The sequence below is a fragment of the Siniperca chuatsi genome, linkage group LG22 (genome assembly GCF_020085105.1).
Source record: "Siniperca chuatsi isolate FFG_IHB_CAS linkage group LG22, ASM2008510v1, whole genome shotgun sequence".
Taxonomy (NCBI): Eukaryota; Metazoa; Chordata; class Actinopteri; order Centrarchiformes; family Sinipercidae; genus Siniperca; species Siniperca chuatsi.
In genome coordinates, this window is record NC_058063.1 from 10,317,695 (window position 1) to 10,339,159 (window position 21,465).

Consider the following 21,465-nt stretch of genomic DNA (forward strand, 5'->3'; position numbering starts at 1 on the left):
TGAGGAAGACGGGGGGAGAAATGAGAAAACATTTCTTCTTCTAACTCTTTTTGCACTAATATGAATTCCCAGTGAAATGTCTGGCGAAGTAGGTCAATGGGATTTAGAAAGTTTGTGCTGTTTTTTTTCTCCCTCTCTCCCCATACTCTCTTGTCAATGGAAAATGAGCAATGCGATTAGGAGAGGGGAAGATGATGAGCTACAGAGAGTGAGCGAAAAAGAGCAAGAGAAAGAAAGGAGAAAGACAGGCGGAGTGGTGGTTTGGGCCTCTCACAGGTCTCTTACCAGCTGACTGAGAGACCCAGACAAAGAGAGTGAGAGGAAAGGGAAGGGAAGAGAGAGATTTGTATCTGTGCTCTAGAGGAAGGGAGTGGCTGATGTCTCATCTTGATATTGAAGCAACAATCTAATTATACAATTTCTCCAGGGAATATGCATATGAGGGTAATCAGTAAATAGAAAAAGGTAATTATTTGCCAGAAGTCATACCCTTTGCACCTGTAAGCACTGCACTGATACATGAGATTGTGCTTTTCCTATAATTCACAATGAAGATAGTTTATCAGCAGCTAAATTATTTAGTTAATTTATAATAAGTAAATGAATTTCCCAGTTATTGAATATTTCATAGTGTCTGTCAAAATATAATGACTTAAGTTTGGTCAAATACAAATGGGCCTCTTTTTAATTTGCCGTAATGTTCCTCAGGGTAAATCTCCGCCAGTGAATGTGATTGAATGTTACAATTAAACGTACTAATTCATTGTCAAAAGCAACTTATCGGTACACATGATATATTTGGCGCTAAATTGGAAAGCACATTTAGAAATGGCTTCTTCGGTGACTTTCTACATTATGGCCTAATCAGAATAAATTCTGCCCGCTGTAATGAATTGAAGTTGAATATTCGTATTTGGGCTATTAAAGGGACTTGAGGGGTGAATTATTTAAATGCTAATTAATGTTTTAAGCTTTCCAACCTGCAATAGGCACATATTATTCCTCAGTACCCCACAAATGGCTAATTTCAGCATTCACTAAGTGCAGAGTAACTTCTTGCTCATATTTCATTCAATCAATTCAGCAGCAGGGGTGGTTCTCTCACCCATGCAGCTACCTCTATCCAGCAATAGAGGACGATGGAATCCATCAATACTCGGAGACAGTCGGTGGAATTACTAATCAACTCTTAGCTGGGAATTCAGTTGCCCATCGGCTACGTTGATGAATGATGGGAAACTTGATTCAAACCTGCTTTAGTCATGATTTTGTCCCTGACACAGGTAAGAGAATTTTCAGTTGTTGCTTTTCTTTCTTACCATAAAAGATTTAAGTTTTATTAACACATTGCTTGATTTTTACACCAATGTCTCCACCTGGTTTACATTAGTAAATGTTCAGTGTTTTGTGCTCTGTCACCATCATTCTGCAGTGATTTAAAGATCACCAGCAGCTTCTGACAGAGCCACAGATATTAGATGAACGTCATTAGCGTTGAAATAGTGTGCAATGTGGTTCAACTTTGTGTTCAAAGCAGCCTGCAAAGGAGTTCTAATGCGAGCAGCAGTAGCATTATTCATGTTTCCACAATAGCTTGTTATTCATCATAAGACAAAGAAGAATCTCACTCGGCTTGACATAGATGGAGGAGGGCCACAAGGGTATTACTCACATCTGTTGAAAACAGTATGCACAGCCAACTGGATGTCACGATACACCATGCTTATTAATGCAAACAAAGTCTCCCAACACAGAATATAAATGACATTTTCCTTCACATCAGAGCATAAATATTAATTGAGTTAAATCTATGATGTATTGTGGTTAGGGAGCTGCTTTAGCTGTTTATTGTTAAACCAACAGGATGCATTTTATTAATCAAAGCAGCACATCATGTGACACCACATTGTGAAGTGCAGTACAATACACACTGGGCTGTTGAATTCAAAGCTGTAGCTCCCTTTAATGCCACAGGGTGACACTGTAGGCTTACAAACAGGAGCCATCAAACTGCTCATCCAAGTCTCTGGTTCTCTGATTACTGCAAAGATCAAGTTGATTTTAATTGGCATTTCCTTACACTTGAACCTAAAACATTACAAATGATCTACAATACGCCAGACCTGTACACACTAGTGTCAAAGCCTAATATTCAATATGCTCTCTCTGCCTTGTTGATCTACAGTGCATTGTTCAGCACTCCATATAAATAATCATACCTTAACCAAGGCACGCACAAAGAATCAACAGAAGGCTTTTCACCTTGTTCGCTCTTTTCTTTCTTTAAGTAGAGAGTTTGCACAGCTGCCCGTGGAACACAAATGGCATTACACTCTCTTCCCGTGGCAGGACATCTGTTGCTTTCAGCTGGCATCCCTTCTGAGTCTACTGGAGTGTGCTTAATGCAGCCCGACGGCATTATAATAACTGAGTTGACTATTTTTTTTTTTGATGGGTTCTTTCCAATGTGATATGTGAGGTGGTACAGGAGTTTTACGTCGAATATAAAAAGGTTGACCAAATGGACTGTATAATGTGTGATTTATTTCCCCATTTTCAAATAACAGAAAGTACAGTATTTACTTAAGCCCATCAAAGAACCTTTATTCCGAATAAGGTGCTTTGTGCTATTTGGCATATATTGACAAGCCTTTTTCATCTTATGCTTCTTTGTCTTGGCACTTACAAAGTAAACAAGGAGTAAACCTTCATGTCCCAAAGTGTAATCACTTCAGACCATGTTTGGGCATTGACTCCTCCCCTGGATCAGTCCCTGCGTCACTACATCTACAAACTTCAACCTGAAACGTCCAGTGTACAATGCAAGGTACTATACTGTATTTTCATCATGGCAGCTGCATATCAAAGACACACTCATCTGACTCTCACGGGTATATTTAAGGAGAAGATAAGATCTTAGAGATGTAGATAGACTGCCAAACAGCGTCACCTTACATACATACATGTAAGGTGCATGCATGTACTCAGGCACATAACAATGCTGTTATTCAAGATGATACCACCATTAATATTGCTATTAATCGCTGACAAATACAGTGTATTCATACACATCCTTCTGCAGCCCTGTGAGGTGGCTGCAGCAGCTCTCTCCTCTCCATAAACCTTGTTGTACAGATTGACTGGGAACCGGGCAGGATAGAATACTAATTTCATTCCATTGAATCAACTTAACACTCTTCGCCCATGTCCTCGCTTCCCCTGCTGAAGTCAGAATTTCTATAAAGGCAACAAAGTAAAGCGTACTTGTTGGACTTTTCCCTGACCATTTTCTAAACCGAAAAGATATTCAGAGACGATGGTGGTGCTTTTCATTTTGGATCTACAATGGAAGGAATCAGATGCCTGGTTGGTTAGTTGAATTGGACTGATTCATCTAATTTGTATGAATGTTTGAGTTAGACAAAAAAACTATGAAAAAAATGCTAGTTTATTAAGAATGTATTGAAAATTTCCGTCTTCTCATCTGTATTTCCAGATAATCTTCGCATACTCCCATCCAGACCGGTACATGGTTCGGCTTAGCTTTGCGTCGGCAAAGTCCACATGGAACAATCCAAAACGAACACTGAATCCATCAGCCCATTCAAAATTGTCCAGCAGCGACCATGCAAAATATCCACGGATGTTGACCCCATCTTCTTGTATAGCTATACAAAAACACGGAGAGTTAAAACATAGAAAAAACTAGTCATTTTGTAGATTTGAAAAGAGTAAATGCAAGTGCACTATTTTTTATCACAAATGTATACCATCTTTGTGCTTTGGAGGATACAGCCATCAATGACACATGACAAGATGAGCATCATTATCAAGACTTCTAAAGCATACCCAGAGCATGAATTATTTTCAAGTAGAAAGTACAGTAGCCTAGTTTAATGCTCATAAACTGCAAGCATCTTGGCAAGCCATGCATTAATTGTGTTTTCTATGACTATCATGGGAGGCAATATCTCTAATCTCATGCCAACTTTCAGTTTTACACTCTTTGATATTGTACAGCATATGTAACATAGCCAAAGGGGCTAAAACAATTTTCTCCTTTATCTCACCTTAAATGACTGCTATGCCATGCTACAGAAACTGTGAATCCTAGAAGCTCCCGAATTTGGTAGATAACTTTCAACATACCTGGCATTAAAAAATACACAGATTGGCCAGATGGTGGTGCCAAAACAAACAGCTTTACATGTGGGCAATAATTCCTAAGCCTGAAGGTCTGAATTAAAATAATATTAATAAAAACGTTTTCTTCCGTTTTCATGAATCAGGAAAAGCCATTGAGATTTTTTCAGATTTTTGTTTCCACCATAATATGTTTTTAAACCATTCTGAATTTAACCTATTTAGTGATATATGTAGATATGCCCACACAATTGCATCCAAATTAACAAAACTTGAGCCAAGGATTCTGAAAATCATAAGACTTTGCCCATAGCGCACAGATGGTAGTGTTGTCAGTGATGTGCTCTTGATGCTACAGCAACCAATCTTTGAATCCTAGATTTCTGACAAATTTATAGCCAACTGAAGAGGGGTGAGGGTCCTCCTGACTAGCATTAATTTTCTAAGGACAATTTCTCAGTCAGTTATTCATTGGCAGCTGCAGGACTGACACAAATTATTATGTAGAATGTTTCCAAAATGCTGAATTAGAATAATATTTGCCCCATTGGCTTGGACCCTACTACTCTCTGCTAATGGCTATTTGCTTATTTCCAGTGCAGATTTACCAGCCATTACCTTTAGCCACTTCCAAGATGGTGTCCTTGTAAAACTCTGAGCGCTGGACATCGTCAATTTGCAGTGGCCCCACCTGAGAGAAGCCATTCTCTGTAATGTAGACTGCTGGATTGTTGAAGGCGTCCTGGAAAGTCATGGGGCAAATATTATTGTCAAACAAGGCATCTCAGCTGTCAGACATTCCAGGGAGAGACAGATTGGTCTACACTGTGCCGTTTAGCTGCATTTCAACGGTGCCAAGCTCAAAACTAATGGCCTGTGACAAGTCACAACAGCAGGAAATTGCAATTGCAAACACTTTCAGCAAAGTAACTGTTTCATTCAATGTGACAGCACTAATGAAGCATCAATGTGTTTCTGGAGGTGTTAAAAGGAGATTACTGCATACAAAATCAATAGCAAGACACTAAACAAATGTCAGAGCATTCTCCTCGTTTGGTTGAAGGTGATTTGTCTTCTTGTCGGTCAATTCAGTTTGATGCCAAGAGAAAAAAGAAAAATTACTTCACATTTCAACTGATTGAATTCACAGTCAAAACAAAGGATGTGTTTGAACCTTGTTTGGGGTACTTTGTAGTGATGTGGGCTGGTAGGAGCTGGCTTTCATCAAAACATGACATAGAAAATGACCCCAAAAGATGAACCGGTAGTTGTAGTTTTACCTTGATGTACTTGAGAAGTTTCCTTAACCCAAGGGGCACTACAGCGAGCCAAGACACACCACAAATAGGCCAGGACGGATCCAAAACTTCTCCTGCATCTCGGTCGCCTTTCATACACAACATCTTTCCACAACCTCCTCCTGGCTTGACTTTACGAGACGTGTAGTAGTTCAACGCAAAGAAGTCCGCCGTGCCCAAAATGGCAGGCTCATCCTTTGAGAAACTGGGCAGTCTTGAGCTTCCATTGTATCCCAACTTCTTACTTTGAGCGTCAATGGCAGATCTCATTATTTCTGGATAATCTCCAGTTACAAACACAGGCCAGGCAAACCACCCTAGTGTAAATGCAAGGTAGCGTTCAGTTGCAGCAATGTCCTCGGCGCAACCTGCGCATAATGGCTCAAGCCAGTCGCTGTTGATGGCCAGAGACACTGCGCCCTTCTGCTTTGTCCTGTAGAAGGAGTTGTAGCTGTGCCAGGCCATGGAGTGGGCACGCAGCATGTTATGGCCCACCAGGTAGGCAGCAATCCCCAGTTCTTTTAACCCTGGGGCATGGATGCCGTCTTCATGGCCCAGCTTGGCACACACATAGGGCTCGTTGATAGTGATCCAAAGTTTGACACGGTCACCAAATGTTTGGAAACAAAACCTGGCATAGCTGTCAAACAAGGTTGCTATACCCGGTGATTTCCAGCCACCCTGATCTTGGAGAGCTTGAGGCAGGTCAAAGTGGTAAAGCGTGACCATAGGTGATACACTGCAAGCCAGCAAATCATCAATCACCTTGTTGTAGTACTGTACACCTGTTGGACAGATATACAGTGCTGTTGTTAATGGGTAATAATAGTAGTATACATAGTAACAGCACTACATCCATCAAATGAGCTTGTTCCATCCATTTGGATTTAAATATAGCATGGGTCGAATGGGAATATCGAAATACCTTTTTGATTGACATGTCGTGTGGTCCCATTAGGCAGGAGGCGGGCCCAGGAGAGAGACAGGCGATAGTGCGTCAGTCCAAGCTGCTGGATACACTCCAGGTCCTTCTCCCACAGCTCGTAGCTGTTACAGGCCACATCTCCATTCTGCTCCCCAAACACTCTGCCGTTCTCGTGACAAAATGTGTCCCAGATACTTGGTCCCTTGCCGTCTGCCTGCCAGCCACCTCAATGCGCACAAATAGGTTGTTTCATTTCATAAAAATATGAAGGATGTTGACAAAAATCACAGTAATGTTTCTATTGGGACTGAGTGAGTCTGTGGATTTCACTGAATTCATTCTGACTGTATCTTTGGCTTATCTCCAGTAGGATTTATTGTTTCAATTTTGCTGTAGTTTGTCCTCTATTACAAATGTAACTGTCTGTAGATGTTTGTAAGTGTGTCAGTTTTACATTAGGGTAACCTGTGAGTTACTTCAACTCATAGACTGTATACAGTCTATTGACCAAGTTGGTCAGACATTCCAATGGTAAAAGGTCAAGCTCTGTATGGGTTATAATTACACCTCACATTACATTTATGCATAAAACATCTGGTATGAGAAAATTGCCCATGTGCTTTGTGTCATCTAGAGTCTATTGAGACTATGGAGCCTATGATGTTCAGTTTGTCAGAGTGGTGTGGATTCAACTCTAGTTAAAAAAGTAGTTTGACATATTGGACTTTATTATAAATAAGGCTCATGGTATCTCCCAAATACTGTAACAATAATTATAATACTATATCACCAAAAACTAGGGCAGAGTTAGTTAGAACATAATTTTTTGACATACTGAATAACAATGATAAGCACGTTTGCATCATTCATTTTATAACAATTAACTGATAAAGTTTATTTAAAAAAACAGAAAGTTCTAGTCTCAACGAAAGTAACATTTTAACTTTAGTATTTGTTGTAGGGCTATTTATTACATTAGCCTACACAGGTGTTGGTGAGACTGTGTCCAGTTCACCCACTAAGTTACACTGAACAATTCATAAAACTCGTGGTTGTATTTACGTACCTTCTATTTGATACGCAGCAGTTCCCGCTCCCCACGCAAAGTCACATGGGAACATGTCTTTTTAGTGTTAGGACCTGTTTTATACTGGTTAGGACACTGAACCAAAGCAGCTCTAATGTCCTACTGCGTTATGTTTATCTATATGTCTCGTAGAAATCTTACTGGTCGTTTTTGCGCATAATATAACATAATACAATACAACAAAACGGCGTAGCTGAAAATATCCTCCACACCAGGAATTACTCCAAGATGTGACGTTTAGGAGGCGTGACGGTTGTCACGTACAGTGTGTTCTACAAGCCAATGTAAAGTCAAAACACATTTGCCTAACATGCTTTCTCTTTGCTTCATTCTGGCCCCGTAGCATTATTTGAATGTTGTAGTTAAATAATAATCAGCGAAAACGACTTTAGTTACAGTGTCCAATCTTAAGAAAATCCCTTGAAAGTTGTTTTTCACGACTTGGGATTTACAAATCTACCGAGGAGCACTTGAAAGCAGCACAAGAGGGTGCAGCCCTCGACTAGTTTGTGGACGTCAAGTGTGCGCTGTATGCAACGACAACTTTTACTTTGTGGGTTTTGTATGTGTACATGTTAATATGACAAGTAAATAATAGGAAGGGCTTATCAAAAATCATTACAAGAAATGTTGACTTTCAAAATAATATTTGAATTATGTTTGGCGTTATAAGCAAAACAGCTAAAAGATGTGTGTCTTGCTTGTATAACAAATTATATCGAATTAGCTAGCTTAACTGTTGCAACTGGGGGTTAGCTGCAACAAAATAAAACAAATAAATAAAAACGTGTAATTATGATTTTAAAAGAGCCCACATTCTATTAAATTCATTAATTAAGTTAAATGAAACCATACAGTCTATGAGTGAAACGTGTAAAAAAAACCTGGATATGTATAAACTTTTTCAGGCTGTGGAATTCAATTTCATCCAGAGTGCTTCTGAATGTATCATCCATTCCGCTGCATTAGCTTACAACAATGTGACGTCGTGTATGCAAACAAAAAAGGTTAAATGGCGCTTGTGAAAGTACGTCAAGCCTCACAGATCCTGAAAACAAATGGACTAGTGGAGGTGAAAGCATTATAGCCTGAAGGCATATCACTGGCCTGGGATCATTTCAGTGCTATCTGCTGGTCCAGTTAGAAGTGACTCACTCAACCTGATCATAACAAAGAAAATGGACTGTTTGCCAAAGGGCAAACACCCTTATCAGCTAAACGTCCTCCTCATATAGCTACAAGATATCGGCCTACAATTGGATTTTTGCTCCTCATGTGACTTAATCTTTCATGGTTATTATGTGTAGGCCATACAGCAAGCCAGACGGAATTTGTTTAGAGGCACCCAGAGAAGATCAGGGGCGGAAGATAAATACAGATCATTTACTTAAGTGAAAGTAGCAATACAAAAAGCGTAAAAATACTCAATTTGATTAAGTGAAATGTATTCAAAACTGTACTTAAGTAAATATACAGAAGTACAAAATTGTTACAAAATGAAAGCAGGCTACTAATGTGTAGAAAAATAAAACAAAAGTGTTGGAGTATTGGAGTGTTGGAGTATTTCTGGATATTTTTACTGAAGCAGCATTTTACTGTTGTCGGTCAAGGAGGAGCTATAATTTAACTTTATATAATGTTGGGTAGTGGTTTTGTGTCTCATTCTGCAGTGTTATTATGAACTACTGTGAAATAAATGCAGTGGAGTAAAACGTAGAATATTTGCCTCCCAAAGTGAAGTAGACGTCAAAAGTAGGATAAAATGGAAATACTCAAAGTACATGTTCCTTAAAAATGTATTTGTACAGTACTTGAGTATAGTTACTTTCCACCACTGACGCCTGAATAGAATTGCAACCATGTCCTACAAACTCATAGCTACTCAGTGAATGACAAAAATGCCTCGGCTGCGGGCGTTTTATTCTGAAATACGGACCGGATGTGGTTTGAATTCCATTGGACTTGACAATGGAGCCCGGGGCAGGATCGTGGGAAGGGGACTTCTCAATGGACAGAGAACTGGCTTTGAATACTTTCCAAAGACGCAGTGGAGCTAAAAGAGACTCATCAACCACTCTGGATACTCATCTTTAAGCGATGTAGAGCTTTTTACTTTGTTTTTCGACCATTTGCAGCACACTTTAAGCTGTGTTGTAGCGCTTTTATGGCTTTTTTTTCGAGACGGGGAAAGTTTACTCGCTCTTGTTTGGTTCAGTATATAGTCCGGGGAAGTTGAAGTGGGTGTTTAAAAAAATAAAAAATAAAAGCCTGGCCGCGTTTCCTGAAGTTAGTGCGGATAACCTGGGATCACTGCAGCCGCCTCCCGTGGAAAAGACAGCACTCGGAGTTGGACCCACGCTATGGGCAACAAAGAAAGCCTCTCAACAACTGGACAAGTTAATTAGTAACCAGCGAGCATATTCAGCATTTCAAATTTGTGGAGTCTTAGAGTTGGAGGAAATGAACACCACGCCAGGATGGAAAGGGTATTATAAATGAGTCGTTTGGCAAACAAAGGAGGACACCTCTGTTGGACTGAATACCGCCGTGCAAAGGGAAAGCCTTGCGAGAAATGGAGGAGGAAGGCTCACTTGAGTCAAACAAGATACTGGAAAAGGTCTCATTTTTGTCTTTAACGGGGTCTGGATTTCAGGTCACCCTTTCATAACAAAGCTACTCAGTATCATCTACCCTGTTAAGTATCAAAACATTCTTTGCTTTGCCAATGCTGCAGCTGTTTTCTAGTCGCGTGTGAAAATGAGGGTGGATCTGTTGCAGTTGTTTGGGATTTTGCTGCTCTGTGGCGGCGGCGGCGGTTCTGTGGTATCATCTGATTGCAAAGCATATGACGAACGCTCGAAAAGCGGTGGGAAAAGCCTGCCGTCCGACAGGAAAGTAGTGTGCAGCAACATGGAGCTCCATCAGGTGTTACCCCCGGACTCCTTCCCCAACAGGACAGTCACACTGTGAGTATACAGGAGGTGCATTTTGCATTCAGCTCACCAAAGTAAAACACATTACTCCTATCTCCTAAACCTGTTTTACACTAAACTTAGAATCTTTAAGGTTTATTACCAGGTTTCAAAAGCAAGTTTCCACTGTTGAATGCTGTATGTGAACTTACTTATATTCCCAGTGTTGTCTACTTCTAAATAGTTTATTTGGTGTCACTAGAGGGACTTAAACATGTTTCACTTAATACTACTAAAACTACCGATGAGTTTCCAAAAGGGAGTGGAGGCTTATCATTATCTAAAATAACTGTGTGGTTGACTTCATTATGCATAATATAGTGCAAAATGGGGGAAAACAAGATAAATATGGCTAAACAAGTGCACTTGAGCTATACTTGTGTTCATTCCATGTCAGCCATACATCACTCATTCACAGCTGCTTACTGTAATGTTGTAAATGTAAACCCATATAACAATAACCGCCTGTCTTCCTGTAGTGTAGTGATTCACACACAGGAAGATATTTTGGCTATTAAATCAGTGTTCACAGGAGACACTTATCTTACCACATCTCCAAGGCTTTTTAATAGATGTAAGAGCTCATTGGCTGTTGAGTTAACCCTTGTGGTGTTTCTTTTTTTCTTTTTCTTTTTTACATTTACTTGGCTGAAATATACACTCTGATGGGGCGAGAGCTAGTTTGCGTGGTACTTTGTTTTTGACAGCACACCTCAGTAAGCCTGATGTTTTACCCAATTTTTAGTTTAGTTTAGTGTTTTAAGAAGTCAAGAATTGCCCTTGTACATTCACCTCAGTCATCACTGTTATTGATACAGTTGTTAGTCTTTGTGTGGCTGCCCTCACAAGGATGAAACACACACACATAGGACTGACAGAGCACAAGTGGATCTCTCTTACAAACCTGTTCATGACCTCATGGATCGAGGTCATAAAATGTTTCTGCAGATTTTTGAGGCCTTTGCTGTATGTTATTATGCTGACTGGGTTTTAAATGAAACCAGATTTAATTTAAAAAGCAGTTTTGATTTTGGTTTATTAAGAGAGTGCTTGACAGAACAGAACAAGTGGCACCAACTAAACTAGCAAAAAGACAGAAATTCGAAGCTGTGCGTCCAGTGCACTCGTGCTTTGTGGTGGTGGTGGTGAGCGATGGGGGAAACATGAGAATACCAGGGCATGGTGCAGTAGAAAGCAAATAATAGACTCCAGGGAGGGAAAGAAAAGGAGAGGATTGGCTGGTAAGTTAAGTGAGTGTGCATGTTTTAACCCGTTTACCACAAATCACATGCACATTACTTTGAAGCACTTTCCAAAATAGATTTTAAGAATTTAAAATCTGCTTTCCATACATACATACATATTGGTTTGTAGTCATTTCAGGGCAGTATTAAAGCACAATTGCAGGGATTTGAAACTTGTTTGAGTTAGGTAATCATAAGTGAGCAATATGTCTGGTTTTATTTCTTGTACATTACACCATTGTAGCATGGAAATGCAGGCACAAGCATGTGGTGATTTGGAAAATTGTAGAAGTACTTGAACATGTTGTCTGTGATATCATGTTTCTGCAGGGATGTTATTAAGATTGGAATTTGGGTTTATGTTTGCAGTCATCTTATCTTATTAAAAATAAACAAATGTTAACAGTGTTAAATTACCTGGCTCAGGGAAGTATCGTGTCTCTGTGAATGAATAATCATACAGTACCAGTAAATGGGGACCATTAGTTGCCTAGGTTGTAGGAAATGTCATTACATTTTATCTGAAAAGCAAACAAACAAGCTTTTCTAAGTAGAATAAGGGAATTGGCTAAAACATGCAAAACACACAAAGGGATCTTGGATTTTGGTAGCTCTTGATTTTGTTTTTATTCTGGTCTGGAATTATCCCAGTGTCCTCTCAGATATTTATAGAATTTGAAATACGCTGATCGCTTTTAGCTATGGTCTGCTCTAAAGTCATTATAGTAAGCCTTCCATCTTGTCCTGGTGTTGGCTATGTCTGTATGTCTTCACTGAGCTTGGAGTCTGTCATCTTGTTCTGACAGTGATGGACTGGAGGTTGAGCCAGGTTCCTCATGATTTAGCATAGAGCTTAAGTGCTGTAATGTTGAGGATGTAATTAGAGAGCACAGACAGAAAAGCAGTGCAACTCTCAGGAATTCCTTCCACTCTCCACTTTTATATTTTTGGACATTTTGTTGTCGTCCATTGTAGGAAAACAACAGAACTATTGCCTTCGAGTGGAACTCTCTTAACAATTCCCTGTGGACACGAGTGGCAATGAAACAGCAATTTCTGTTGACTGCACAGTTTTTGGGTGTTATCTTATGAGGTGTAAAATCGGCGAGCCCTCTCAAGAAGGTGTGGTGGTCCTCTTTTACGGCTCTCCCAGTGTCTTGTGGCGGGGTTGACCGTGGCCGAGACACAGCTGGTCTGAACTGCAATGAACTGAAGCAGGGGTCGCTGCTGCTACGAGAAACCTTTCATCAAACTTGAAAATCACCTGCCATTATTTCTCCTTGTTAAGCCAAAGCAGATCCCACCCTGTTTACCTTTTTTCACTTAGCTTGAGCACATGAAAATTCTCGCTGTCAATTCACTAGATCCTGTTGTGACTCAAGTGGCGGTGACTATTTTACTGATTATTAAATAACGCAATGCTTTAAGGGTACTATTTGGTTTCATTTCAATAAATTTAAAGGCAGACTGTCCATGTTATTAACTTTCATGGAACTAGCATCTTAATGCTAGACTTTCGTAAAGAGATGTTGGACGCTTTGCAGCTAGTCCTTTTGGGTTTCCGTGGCTTTGTTCTCCAAATATGATTAACAAACAGACCTGGATCAAAATGGATTGTGCACCTAATGTTTATTAATCTCAGCAGACAGACATCTCTAATTAGTTTGTTTGGAACTGTAATTAATCATTTTCACTTGATAAATGTACATTTTAAAATCATTATACAAAATAACACCGTCACCTGACTTTTTAAACTACTCAGTTTTAGGATAATGTTATCTCGCTAATGTAGTGACTGGTGATAATACAGTTCTCTTGTTATATGGATATCTTTCAATTTGTGTGTGGACACGCCTTGTTGTGTGTGTTAATTAAAGGCCTTGCCAGAAACGGCAGTATGAGCTAGGTGTGATTAGAGACCCAATCCATTCATCATACTTGCCCCCCTCCTTTTGTACTTAAGATTTCCTGTTTTCCTCTTCAGGGGTCTGGAATCTAATGAATACATTTTAATCAGGCTTTTCAGAGAACATTCAAGAGATTTGAACCACAAGCACACTTCTTTGAGACATTTCTCAACTACTCTTTATGGTGAACTTATTGAACCACTGAGCTAATTGTTTTGACTCCACGCCAGAAAAGTTACCCCAGATACTCTCACATGATGCGTCTTACTGTTACCTCGTCCTTTATTTTAACTACGCCTGTCTGTACATGAGCAGTTACACATAAGTAGCTGTTATTTTGCCAGACTTAAATGATTGTTGGTCTTAGTTTACCCTGAGATAGAATGCATGTAGATATTCAGTGCAGCTCTGCTCTGAATGCCTCTCTGTAGAGAAAAAAAAAAGAGCGATGCATTCCCCGCATTTGTGCTCTCCAAATGATACCGCATGCCGAAGTAATCCGAGAGGAAATGACACAAATGTGTTTACAGCTGGCCTGTTCTCCCATGTCAGTGTAGGCCTCGGCTAAAATACGAGGGCTTGAACCTTTGCCTCACATGGAAGGATAAATCAGGTTGTATGAGTAGTCTATATGGATGTGTACATGAGCGTTTATTTCGGCGTACATGCTTAAGTTTCAGCCTACATACACACACAGACAGGAACTGACTATATTTAAGCTTTCTGTACTCACCCAGCTCATATTTCTTGTTTAGTGTAATCAAGAGCCATTCACAGGAACACCTGGGTTGGACGGTGCAAATAAGCGCACCTGGTTTTGGCCTCTACAGAACAGCACAGGATTAATGTCAGGAAGAAAGCAGGGATTTCCTCCCTCGCTGCAGGAAAAGCGCGCACAGTTTGATGACACATTGGAGTGCAGTAAACTGTCTTGTTTCGCGGCAGTGCAAACTGGCAGCTAGGGTTACATTTCCCTCTGGTTTCCTTGACACTTCACTTCCTTCAGGTCAAGCTTGTGGAGAGGTTTTCCTTTGGATTTCAGATCTTAAAAATCTTACAGTAAATACAGACACATCAGTTTGGAATGCATGATCAGTCTTTATGTCAATCGTATATATGTATAAATATGTTTATTCCCCCCAATATTAAAAAGCTACTATGTTATGCTGGGAGACTTTTTTGAAGTGCTTGTGTAACTAGACCACAGGTGCCTGCTGTCATGCATGTCCTAAGAGGATTTGTGTTTGTTGCTTTCCCGGTGAGCCATTTGTCTAAAGGAATGCTCCTGTGTTTTTTTTATAGTAGCTCTGCAGTGTTTGCAGAGAAAAGCAAAATCCCAAAGGCGAGGCATTGACAGCTGCACATTTAGTCAATTTGCAGCCTTTCATTTCACAGACCTGTTGAGCTTTGACTTTGCCGAGTCTCATTTAACCCCAGACAAGTAGTTTAGTGAGTCGAGATGAGCTAAGGCGATGCAGTGCCAGACCAGACGAGAATTTTACTGCTCATCTGCTTTTATCCTGGTGTTTGTGTGGTGGATGATTTTTCCATTCAGGCAGAGATAAGGTGAATACCTTGCTCTAATGGTTTGGCCTGTTGGCATGTTGAACAAGGATATTGCAAGGCCTCCTGTACGATTTACAAGAATGAAGGGGCAAAAAGAGCTTGTATGACGAGTTCCCTTTTTAGCTTGCCCCAATGCAAGTGAATCCCTTTAAAGGACTCGATATTACCTCAGTTATATGTAAAACAAAATCCTCTTCGCAGCATTGGTGCCCATACTCAAAATATATCCAAATACTGCAGAAAAATCTTTATGGAACAAGAAAGTGCTGGATAACCGCAAGTATTACCATGGCAAGTTGCAGCACCTCCACTGGACCAGTTCCCTTTTCCACCTGAGTCGAGGCCCACTTTTCCATCCATTATATTCAGAGGAAGTTACTCTAGGGTTTTTATGAGCTCAACTGCAGCCTGAAACTTACTTGAAAACCGTTGAAGAGTTACAGCTCTCCGCTCTTTGGAGTTCTTTGTCTAAAAGCCTCCTGAGCATAAAGAAAGTGTTGAGAGAGCATAAGTTGGCTTTGTCCTTAAAACGCTATGTGCCTGTGAGGGGAGTGTGTAGTGGTTGGCCATTTTTAGTCCTTCTCTGGATAATATGCCTACAGCCAGAGGTGTATGCTTTCGAAGGTGTATTTTCTTAAGTGAAAAAGAACTTGGAACTACATTTGATAGTGTCATATTTACTCACTTTGATGGCAAGATGAAATCTAGGCCAATGCATTTTATATTACTCTTTGACTAAGAATAGAAATTCCAGTTTCAGAGACAGCTTTTCCGTAAATGTCGTTGAGATTTATACCATCAGTATCAGGAGACGGGATGTGAGATTTGGTAGGATCCCCCGGCAGCTTGTTCCTGGCTTGCGTTCAAGCGGGTCTTATCTATGCACCAAGATAAGCGAGACTCCCCTCCTCCTCCTCCTCCTCCTCCATCGTTTGAGGCCTAGCCTAAAGAAATTCCATAGACAGTTCTTTAGCCTGGAGACCTCAGGCCGATGTGCAGAGACATACAGTAAGGAAGCAGACGGTCTAGTTACAGATGGCCTGAGGGTGGTGGAGATGCTGGTGGGTTTAATGGCCATAATATCCATGCAGGTTTGAGGCTTTGCTATATGTATATTGCTTATATAGTCAGTAGTGGTATTTCTCACCAATGTAAAGAAGACTAAATTTTGCAGCCAAGGCAGTTTCCAACATACAGAGGTCACACTCCTGTCATGAGGAAGAGGGAGGGACAAGGCTAGCGAAGGAGGGCAGAGCGAGATGGAAAGAGGGCAAGAAAAGGGCTCATGACTCTCAGGGGGACTCTCAGATTTATTTTGACGACCCGTAGAGTCACAAGGCTAGAAATGTGTATTTATGCAGCCAGACTCGAATGATTCCCATGACGTGTTGTTTTAAATTTATAATCTATTCTGTAAATCTAATTATACAACTTTCCGTGAAGATGAAAGGCCTGTTCGCGCTGTATGCAACCTCAAATAGCTTAACGTCAATGTTTGTGAGGGTCTACTTGTGAGCCCTCTACGTCTTTGCTGTTAGACTTTTCCCATTTGGCAAATGTCTTAATGATTTGCCATACTTTCCTGTCACCACGTTACATAATTTAGCAGTTTTTCTGCCCTTTTTTGTACCTCTGTAAATTGGCTTACAATGCCATATAAAAAGGGTGATTGTCAGGCCCGAATTGAGGATGACAAATATGGTGGAGAGGAGGTTGTGTGGCTCAGGTCCTATCTGTTTGGCAGCACCTGGTTGGTGTTGCTTATTGGCATCCAACTAAAAGAGTATCTACCTTAATTTCTGGTGCATCAGTTGCCAACACCGTCAGCCCGAACATTCCCCAAACTAGTATTAACTGCAGTTCTATTGTTTTGTAAGGTGTTTTGTGCACTCTATATTATGTGGATTGAGTGTCACATTCCTAAATGTACACATGCGTCATGGTAAATGCATCCCACTGGCATGCTAACTATTCTTCAATATAAATGAAGCTTTTGTGACCACAATCTTGGGAGGCCCAGGGTCTGTGCCTATATCATCAGATCATGTGTACACAGGCAGTGATAGAATTTGCAGCCTTGTACATCACCATGTTTTAACATCTGCCATTTCAGCATTCAGAAACACAGGAACTGTTTGTGTGCGCACTCTCTCTGAGCGGCAGGGAGCCAAGCAGCAAATCTCCAATGAGTCTCCTCTGTCCAACCCTGTAATAAACCAACCCCTCAACACCCTATAATGACTCCAATCTGGCCCCGGGTTGTGGGTGCCACCAGCATGTATGTCACCCACCACATCCCCTCCTTGCTGGCCAGAAACATATCCTAACCACAAGTCCCTGCTTGGGATTTCTGTAGGGAAACAGTGCTATTGATTTCCCAGACCCTTTGGGAGTAGTTTGGGAGAAAAACGAGAAAGAACTCTCGGGGACATGGGCACAGAAAGCTGAGCTTTACTTTGCAGTTTTGTATGCAGTGAATCAGCTTGTGCTATGCACGGGGAATAAACTGGATAATAAAATCCGGTTTATTACCCAGGGAGGAAGCAATCAAGAATTCACACTTCACATTTTTTCAAGCTCACTTTTATTTTTGTGGTGATTAAGTTGAAAACAGTGACAGATTTTCTTATATAACAGGATGTGTACTTGTTGCTTGTATCAGAGGGGTATTTCTGAATACGTCAGGCTACTTTTTGTAATTTGGGTTTTTTTTTACATTGTGTGCATTTGTTGCTTCATATTGCATTGTATTTAATCCAGTGTTATGAATAAATATGATCGATCATTTCTCTTTACCTAACACTTTTTCCTAGTATGTAGACTTTGGGTTTTTGTTTGGGTGTCCTATAAAATACTCTGACCGCTCCTTTTTAGAGATGTAACCCAATTAAAGATTTGGTTGGTTTGGTTTACTATGCTGTTACTATGCAATGAGCATACAGTGTATAATTTTGTGTCAGTTAATGGCTAGATTTAAGCTGGCCTTGTGTTTGATCAAAAACATTTATTATTGTTAGAATAAATTTACTTAATGTGAGTTATTGCTGCTACAGATACGTTAACCTGTTAAAGTCAACGGTGCTTCACAGAAAGATCACTCTTTGTCATTTTGGCTACCTGTCTCAGTGCTGCCAATTTAACATGAAAGACAATACTCTGCTGAAGTTTTACGTTGTTTTTCTTCTGATCTCTTCCTGGCAGCAGGGAACATTCTGTGACTGGAAGCTAAGAGTGGCAAGAGGACAAAGAGACTTAATATTGTTATCTCTCAACAAGTAGCAGTGTGGCACCGTTCCACTTGTTGAAAAAGACCCTAGATCCTTTTGAATCCACTTTCACAATTTAATTAACACACATTCCTTGCTGATGTTTTCAGTGCTATGGCTGGTTTTCTATATGACAACTGTTGTTATTTGGCAAAGATTAAATGTAGTCCTATATTAAATTGGACTTTACAGAAACACTGCCAACAATAACACACTATGTCAGAAATAAAAGTTACACACAGGTGTTTTTGGTGCAATAAAAGACACAGCATATATTTTTAAATTAACACAACAGAAATGTTGCAGTATTTTGTGGACTTTATTCATATCTTGTACATTAAATTTCAATAGATGTATACTTTTCTGTTGCTTTTTATAATACATATTTTCTTTCCACAGAATTTTAAACAACAATAAGATACAAGAACTCAAAAATGGATCCTTCTTTGGATTGTCTACTTTGGAAAAATTGTAAGTATTATTATTTTCCCTTTTCTACTAGTGATCTGCGTGAGCATTAATGTATCAATGTTTAGCTAAACTTTCTCTTTGCTATTGTTTCCAGCATATGTTAGTCAAACCCTACCTTGGCAGTTGAAACCCTAATAAAAGAAATAATCTCAGCTTTAAAAGGTGATGTTGTCCAACAGGGTGTCCACAGGGTCTTAAAAAGTATTGTAGTTGATAAAGCAATTTAGCTACAATTAAGGCCCTTAAGAACTCTTAAACACCACTATAAGCCATGTTTAACCAATGTTATTTTGTTGTTATTATTTGTTATGGCACACAGTGCGATCACTCACAAAAATGTGAAGGATAACTTCAGGACGTTGCACTTACTTCATCAGTGAGCATATTTGTTTCACTTTTTTTCTTGCAAACTTTCTTTCTAATAAACCTTGCATTGGGGTTAGTTGGGGTCAACTCGAAATGGTGATGAGGTATTAAAATGTATGGAAAGGGTCTTAAAAAGGTATTAAATTTAACGTCAGGATTCCTGCACATACCCTGATTAAGGCTGTATGTATCCATGAAATATCACCAATGGACTTTACAATGGTGATGCTTTTGTTGTCAAATACCATCACAATATTTCTCATTATACGTACCAGTGCATTAGCAGCACCCATCCGTCACTCCACAAGTGAAGCCTGGGCTTGTGGAGTCGGAGGTTTGTAAAACACACATTGGCCTCATGCCAGTGGAACATCCAGGTCATAGAAAATGAGTAGGCCTCCACATGGCACTTAGCCTCAGTCAAGACTATCAGTCTATGGTGGAAGACTGATGGTACTAGAAAAGGCTAATTATAGGTAAGCCCCTAGGGTTGGTTGTTCTCTGCCTAGTGACATACTCTCAACATACAGCTGCTTGGGTATTCTGGGGATGGGGCCCACTTCAGAGGAGTAACATATAGGCAACTTCATTGCTTCCCCAATATACAGTAAAACTAGTGTATAATGCAGGCTATAAAGTCTCTGTACTTTTTCTTGGAGTTGAACCTTTTTGAGGGAAGAAACTGTGGCAAATAAGTGGGAGGAGAAGGAAATTAGTTGTATACGGTGAAGACATTTATTGGTATAGTCATGCATGTTCTCTGACATTTTTTGAACGATGGAGAGATGTCGTTCATCCCATGTGACTCTGACTTTGGAGATTGGAATGTCATCACCCGTGTTTCCTTCCTACAGAGATTTCAAGAAAATGGCTCTGGGCCCACACATATGGGCCATGGGTGATTTATCACTCCGGAATGGCTTCATGCAGATAAAATAACCAGACCATTAATGGCTGTGCTTTTACCCGAAGCTACAGTAACACATGACTGCATTGATGTGGAATTCTAAGGGCATGTTTTCCCTGTCATTCTTCCTGGTCTGGTTAAAAAGACCAGAAATATAGATGGTATATGAGGCTACATTTAGCCTTGTGGTATCAGTTCAGAAAGAAGATTTAGGTTGAACTATGCTCCCAGGTGTCTGATATCATTGATCACTGATGCCCATTGATTTTAATCTTCACAGAAAACCTACAGACGTCTGTTTTTCTGGGCCATACTTGCTAGAAAAATCTAGTTTTTTTTTCAAACTTCTCCAGACTATTATGGACTTTTTGTCAATTTTGGCATGCAGCATTGTTATGACAAATACAGCATGTGACTCTACAACAGTCATTCTCCTTGGACCACGCTGATACCCCTCGCAGCCACATTTGCAAAGTTTGATTTTGTACATTATCAGTATAAAGTACCTGAAGTATTTCCTCCTCTTTGATCTGCCTAGATTGTTTGTAGATTTGCAGGAGAATTCCCTGTAGGCTCTTGAATTGGGTCAGATGTTAGTTTTTACAGCTCAGACCTAGAGGATAAACAGGAGGCTGTGTGCTGGATGTGTAAAAAAAAAAAATACAGCTTTGATCTTTCTCCACCAAGAAAGCCTTTAAGGCACTTATGTGCTTTGTCTGTGAATGGTCAGTCGATTTGGTTGTAAACTCTGTTCTGCCTGCATCAATACACAGGCAAGTTTACCTCCAAAAGCAGCCCGTTGTGCCTCGCAGGCCCCACCCCACTCCTGTCCACCCTCAACCAGTGAAGCGAGATTGCTAGATGGCTTGCTTTTGTTATTGTAATGAGGCCAAGCCAAGGCCGGAGGTGTCAGCAGTACAATTCCCAAACACACTGCATGCTGAAGCCTCTCCCTCTCTGAAATGTTCCTATACCCCCCACCCCTACCTTCAATCACACTCCCTTTTTCTCCTCAAACTCTCGAGTCTGTTTGAATGCGCGGAGGCTCTCCATCTTGCCTTCCACCCCTCCTTCTTCCTGCCTTCACAGCTTTTTTTTAGTCCACAAAGAAACTCTCCCTCATTTGGACTGCCTGTATGCAGGCCTGAAGACTGAGACAGCAGCTGGCTGTGAGTGCCAGAGAGGGGTAGAGAATCGATTACGCCTATCCGGCACTCTGCATGAAATTGCAAAGTAACTGTGGAGACTGCTGTGTTTTGTCGGGGCCAAAGGTGTCCCTGCTTGGAAATAAGCCACACAGAATCCCCATTATC

The 21,465-nt window shown here is 40.3% G+C and overlaps 2 protein-coding genes across 2 annotated transcripts in view; one reads left to right on the plus strand and one right to left on the minus strand.

The window, feature by feature from the left end:
- Nucleotides 1–1,707: 1,707 nt before the first annotated feature.
- On the minus strand, nucleotides 1,708–7,710 carry gba3 (glucosidase, beta, acid 3). The gene is made up of 5 exons (XM_044183612.1): nucleotides 7,433–7,710; nucleotides 6,367–6,591; nucleotides 5,424–6,226; nucleotides 4,762–4,885; nucleotides 1,708–3,668 (listed from the first exon to the last, which is right to left on the minus strand). The coding sequence occupies exons 1-5, from the start codon at nucleotides 7,485–7,487 to the stop codon at nucleotides 3,481–3,483; spliced, it is 1,395 nt and encodes a 464-aa protein (XP_044039547.1). The 5' UTR covers nucleotides 7,488–7,710; the 3' UTR covers nucleotides 1,708–3,480.
- Nucleotides 7,711–9,397: 1,687 nt separating this feature from the next.
- The window catches only part of adgra3 (adhesion G protein-coupled receptor A3), a 30,551-nt gene continuing 18,483 nt past the window's right edge, over nucleotides 9,398–21,465 (plus strand). The window contains exons 1-3 of the mRNA XM_044183611.1: nucleotides 9,398–10,070; nucleotides 10,232–10,419; nucleotides 18,808–18,879. Of these exons, the coding sequence (XP_044039546.1) occupies nucleotides 10,026–10,070; nucleotides 10,232–10,419; nucleotides 18,808–18,879 (305 nt within the window). The 5' untranslated portion in view covers nucleotides 9,398–10,025. The remainder of the gene's footprint in view (nucleotides 10,071–10,231; nucleotides 10,420–18,807; nucleotides 18,880–21,465) is intronic.

Excerpts from the sequence above, each read along its gene's own strand:
- gba3 (XM_044183612.1), bottom strand. The coding sequence starts at position 7,487 with ATGTTCCCATGTGACTTTGCGTGGGGAGCGGGAACTGCTGCGTATCAA. Across the intron at positions 4,886-5,423 it reads AACTTCTCAAGTACATCAAG|GACGCCTTCAACAATCCAGC; the intron begins GTAAAACTACAA and ends ATGACTTTCCAG. Across the intron at positions 3,669-4,761 it reads CATCTTGGAAGTGGCTAAAG|CTATACAAGAAGATGGGGTC; the intron begins GTAATGGCTGGT and ends GTTTTTGTATAG.